Source organism: Catharus ustulatus, chromosome 23 (assembly GCF_009819885.2).
Source record: "Catharus ustulatus isolate bCatUst1 chromosome 23, bCatUst1.pri.v2, whole genome shotgun sequence".
NCBI classification, from domain to species: Eukaryota; Metazoa; Chordata; class Aves; order Passeriformes; family Turdidae; genus Catharus; species Catharus ustulatus.
The window spans coordinates 388,859-393,948 of record NC_046243.1 but is presented as its reverse complement, the minus strand read 5'-3'; the positions used below and the strand labels follow the sequence as shown (position 1 = coordinate 393,948).

The window sequence follows — 5,090 nt, the reverse complement described above, 5'->3', positions numbered from 1 at the left end:
TTGGGTTATTTTGGAGGGCTTGATTTGTGGCTCGTGGTCGTTATAACCCCCGTGCTTGACGATTTATGATGTATTAATGAATTATAGCGATGCACTGTACTTCGTTTTTGCTATGTATGCGGCCAAATATGGGGGGAGGGTGGGGGGTGCGTTTGGGCGTCACGTGCTTTTGTTGACCAGTCGTAAATTCTCACTGATGACCTCAAGAGGTAATTCATGCTCTATGGTTACAAATAATGACGAGCGCGGAGCCGCTCCAGGCCCGAAGTCGCCCCCAAATCCGGCGCCGCCATCGCCCCCCGCCTGGGCGGAGCGCGCCACCTGCCGGCCGCGCCGCGCCACTGCAGCTCGGTGTCATTCGGGGAGGGGGACACAACCCCCCCCTTCAAAAAAAAAAAAAATTTAAAATATTATAAATTATCATTATCATCTCCACATTCCGTTCGGTTCGGTGTGCCGCATTTTTTTTTTTTAATAAAATAAAATCGCAGTGGGTGCGGCGCGTTCTGGAGAGGTCCCGGTGCCCCCCGAGGTCCTGGGGGGGTTTTATGGAAATTCTTTGGGGTTGTGGTGTTGGAGAAGTTTGGGGGGAGGTTTGGGGCGCTGCGAGGTCGTTGTGGGTGTCCGGACTCGGAAGAGTTGGCGAGGAGTGAAATTTTTTTTGGTTTCTCCGCGGTTGTTCCGCCAGGAAAAGTCGAGGTTTCCTTCGCTTCTCTTGCAGCTCGCACCTTAATTCTGGAAAAAAAAACAAACTCTGGGGGAAAATGGGTGGGAAAAAGGAAAAAAAAAGGCGAAATCCGGCGGTGGGGATGGTGACAAGGTGGCTTTTTTGGGTGTTCCTGTTCCTGGGCATTTCCACGTCCTCTCTGAGCCTCGAGCTCCGCGGTTTTTCCTTCCCGTTTCTTGACCTGCAGAGAATATTGGGGAGCAAAAGCGCTCGGAAATTGGGGAAAACGCTGGGAAAGAGCTGGGCTTTTTTAGCCATTCATTTCCTTTTCTATTTACTCTCTCCTTCTTCTTATTTTTTCTGCCTCTCTCGTTTTCTCTGTCTCTCTTTTTTATTATTATTATTATTATTTTTTCTTTTTTTCTTGTCTTTTTTTTTTTTTTTCCGAGGCAGTTCAGGAATTTCGTGTGCTCGCCTGCAACTCATTGGGAATGATGCGCCATATTGCAAGTGACATATAATTATAATAATTACGGGCAATGAAAAGCGTGGCAATAACAGTAAATGTCCTACAGCTGGGAAGCTTCTGCATGAATTGATTTTAAAAGTGGCTGACATTAAATCGGGCTCGTGGCTCCCACCGAGCCATTCCTCAGGATGCTTCCCCCACCCAGCAGATAGAAAACATCGTTTTTTCATTCCATTCCTCACGAAAAGTTTGGGTATTTCACAAGAAATTCCTCGCTGAGGAGCGCAAAACCTTCCCCGGTCCCATCCCCAGCGCTGGCGAGGGAAAAAAATTCAAATTTCCCCTTTCCCAAAAGCTCCTTTTAGAATTTTTCCACATTTTTCCCGCACCGTTTAAATGGCTGATATTCTTGACGCTGCGATTTTTTTTTTTCCGGGATGAATTCTCTGTGAATCTGGGGATTTTTAGATTTTATTTAATTATTTTTTTTGCGTCTCGCTGTGATTTGGGGGCACGGAGCGCAGGGAGCAGATGTTTGAAAGGTGCTGGGCAAGCCTTGGGTATCTTTGGTGGATAAATGAGAGCGCGGTTTTTGCCCTTTTCCTTGATTTATTACGGAGATGGGGCGGCGTTTCCTCATAACTCTTTGTACTGTAACAATAAAAATAAAAAAAAAAAAAAAAGAAAGGAGCTAAAGGCAGAAATGTCAGCCAGGAAATTCTCTTCCACTCAAGATTAGACCCAAAAAAGGGGGGAAAATCAGATTAAAATCGGATTAAATCAGATTTATCTGCCCACTGTGCGCACGGAGTTTCTCGTCCTGGCACCCAGAGGGAGCAAAAATCTCCTTTAGGACCAAGAATCCCCCTGGAAAATGAAAAAATCATCATAAAAACGCCAATAATGACAGGGGAGGGCGTGTGCGGGTGAGATCCAAGACTTGGCTTTTATTAGAGAATTCCATGTTCATACCTAAGACAAACTCCAAACACGACACGTACAAAAATTAATAAAATAGAACTTTCTGTCATTGTTGCTTCTTCTTTTTTTTTCTTTTTTTTTTTTTTAATGCAGCCTTGTAGGTAGTACTCGTTCTTTCAGTAGGTTTTTAAACTTTTCAAATAGAAAATAAAAAAAGGCCAAAATAAAAACAAAACACCCCAAAACTAATTACGAAGAACCCTAGCGCTCGATTAACTTACCAAAAGAGGAAAAAAATATTTAAAAAAAAAGGAAAATAATAAAAAAACCAACTTATGTCAACCGTGCATGGAACATTTTTACAAAATTAGGACAATAAACACCCCAAATGACAAATATTGCAGCACTTCCATTAAATACAAGTTAGCAGATTACTAACAGTGACACCAAGGGTAGAAACACGGCTAGGAGTCCTTTTTTTTTTCCTTTTTTTTTCTTTTTTTTTTTTTTTAATTTTTTACTCTTTCCCTTCTTTTCCCTCCTTCTCTCTCCATCTCTTCACTTTTTAATTCTTATTCTTGTTATGATTCCATGAGAGGGGGGTGTGGAGCGGGAGGGAAAGGGAGGTGCAGGAAGGGCAAAAAAAAAAAAAGAATTCAAAACGCGATGAGAATCCGGATTTTTGTGTTTTTTTGTTGTTTCTGGACAAAATCACCTGGGTTTTTGTGGATTTTGTTTGTTTGTTTGTTTGTTTCTGGACAAAATCATCGGGAATTCGAGGCCAGGGCGTTGATGACCCAAACTTTGTGTCCCGCCAGCGTGCGGGATTTTCCTCCGAGCCACCCACACCCCCCTCACCTCTCACCTCTCACACTCCCTAAATTCAAATTTTATCATTTTCTGCGCTTTTTAAATAACAAATTTTTTTTTTTAAAATCATTTTCCCTCTTTTTTTTTTTTTTTTTCCCCTTCACTCGGCCGCTTTCTCCTCCTCCTCCTCCGCGCTGAGCTGCGAGGAGTTGAGCAGTTTGTTCTCCTTTTTCCACTTCATGCGGCGGTTCTGGAACCAGATTTTGATCTGGCGCTCGGTCAGGCACAGCGAGTGAGCGATCTCGATCCTCCTGCGCCGGGTCAGGTAGCGATTGAAGTGAAATTCCTTCTCCAATTCCAGGGTTTGGTACCTGGTGTAGGTCTGGCGGCCTCGGCGCCCGCTGGGCCCGAAGGAAGAACCTGCGACACCCGCAAAAAAAAAATTAAAAATATCAATTTAATCGTAAAAATAAACAGCGAACAACACGTGAGAATTGAGGGAAATATAAAGGGAAATAGGGGAGGGGAGAAGGGGAAAGAGGGAAGAGCGAGGGTGATTTTTGGGATGGCGCAGAGGGGGCGAAGTTTGGGGCAGCTCGGAGCATCCCGGAGGTTAAGCCGGACTTTAGAACCAGCTCAGGACCCAGCTAATCCCGGGCTGAGGAATCGCAAGGTGCTCTGAGAACCCCCCCGCGCTGCTCGCACCCTCCCGGCAGCCCAGGATAGATCGGGGCATTTAAGCAATAATGAAGTGAATCGATCTGCGCCGAGCCCGCATTAAACAGGACACAACACTCGATGTCCCCGCGCTAATGGACATCAATTTGGAGCTTAAAAGGCAACAAATGCATCTAAACACGGGGGAGGCAGCGCAGCGAGGCTTTTATTATTTTTCTTCCCCCTTACTTAGCTCTTTTTTTTATTATTATTATAATTCCGATTGAGGAAACAGCACTTAAAGAAGTCATAGATCACCAGGAGAGGGGGGGAAAAAAATTAAGGACAATCCTCCCCCAGGCAGACTTTTCATTAGGTGCGGGTCGCATTAAAAATGCAGCCGGATCAAATATTTAAACACTTTTTATATCATTTAATTCCGGGAGAGAGAGAAGGGGGGGGGAGCTGCGTGGGGGTGCGGGTGTGGAAAGTCATCCAGATCTGATTTAGAAAAGATATTTCCCGGTGCGTGTGGGGCAGAGACAGAGACAAATCGCTGTCGCTGAGTGACACGCAAACTGGAATGTGGCAGGAAAAAAAAAGGGGGGGGGGATATTAAAAAAAAATTAAAAAATAAAGGAGGGAGTGGGGCAGAAATACAGATTTGGGGGTTGAAAGTTTTTAGCGCAGGGAGGAGGGGGAGAGAACCGCGGAGCGCCGCGAACTTTTGGAGCCTCCGAAGTTTTTTTGGGGGGCTCTAAAAGTGAATTTTCCTCGCTCGCTCCCTCCCCGGCGCTAACAAATAAGAAAAAAGAGGGTGGGAAAGGAGAGAGGGGGGGGAAAGAGGAGGAGGAGGAGGAGATTGATGCATTTTATTTTCTGTAAAAGAGTAAACTCACTATTGCAAGAGTTCATCCGCTGCATCCAGGGGTAAACCGGCGCGGAACACTTTTGCTCCTCGCTCTCTCCGAACGCGCTTTTGCTCTGCGCGCAATCCTTGCGCGCCTCGGGGCCGAAGGGCTCGTCCAGGCTGCCGGGGGGCACCGAGGGCTCCTTGTCCCTGAAAAATCCGCCGGGCCCGTAGTCACAGGCGGAGGCTCGGCCGCCGAACGCCGCCGAGCTCTGCTGGTAGTAGGGAGAGGAGGAGTAGGGCTTGTCCTGCGCGCCCGACGCTCCATAGGTGCCGGGGTAGTGCCGCAGAGGGTCCGCGTAGCCCGAGGGGTACAGCGGGATCTGTCCCAGGAAGGGCTCCTGCCCCGCCGCCAGGCTCACCGGGAAGGTCGAGTTGACAAAATAAGAACTCATCGGAAAGGAGAGAGAGAGAAAAAAAGAGATTCCCCCTTTCCCCTTTTTTTTTTTTTCTTTCTTTTTTCCTTTTTTTTTTTTTTTTTTTTTTTTTTTTTTTTTTGCTGGTGGGATGTGTGCGCGCCGTTCCCCCTGTTTGGTTTTTTTTTGCTTTTTTTTTTTTGCTTTGCTTTTTTCTCTTTTTTTTTTGTTGTTGTTGCCCGGGCTTTTTATGATTTGTTGTGTTTTATAGTCCAAGTGGTTTAGCTATTAGCGGGATAT

The 5,090-nt window shown here is 46.0% G+C and overlaps 1 protein-coding gene across 1 annotated transcript; it reads right to left on the bottom strand.

Annotated features, from left to right (window-relative positions):
* Positions 1 to 3,027: 3,027 nt before the first annotated feature.
* On the bottom strand, positions 3,028 to 4,841 carry HOXB6 (homeobox B6). The gene is made up of 2 exons (XM_033078930.1): positions 4,424 to 4,841; positions 3,028 to 3,287 (listed from the first exon to the last, which is right to left on the bottom strand). Exons 1-2 carry the CDS (start codon positions 4,827 to 4,829, stop codon positions 3,028 to 3,030), a joined length of 666 nt encoding a protein of 221 aa, XP_032934821.1. The 5' UTR covers positions 4,830 to 4,841.
* Between the last annotated feature and the right edge of the window lie 249 nt (positions 4,842 to 5,090).

Coding starts and splice junctions, on each gene's coding strand:
- HOXB6 (XM_033078930.1), bottom strand. CDS start 4,829: ATGAGTTCTTATTTTGTCAACTCGACCTTCCCGGTGAGCCTGGCGGCG. Junction 3,288..4,423: donor GCGGATGAACTCTTGCAATA/GTGAGTTTACTC, acceptor CGGGTGTCGCAG/GTTCTTCCTTCGGGCCCAGC.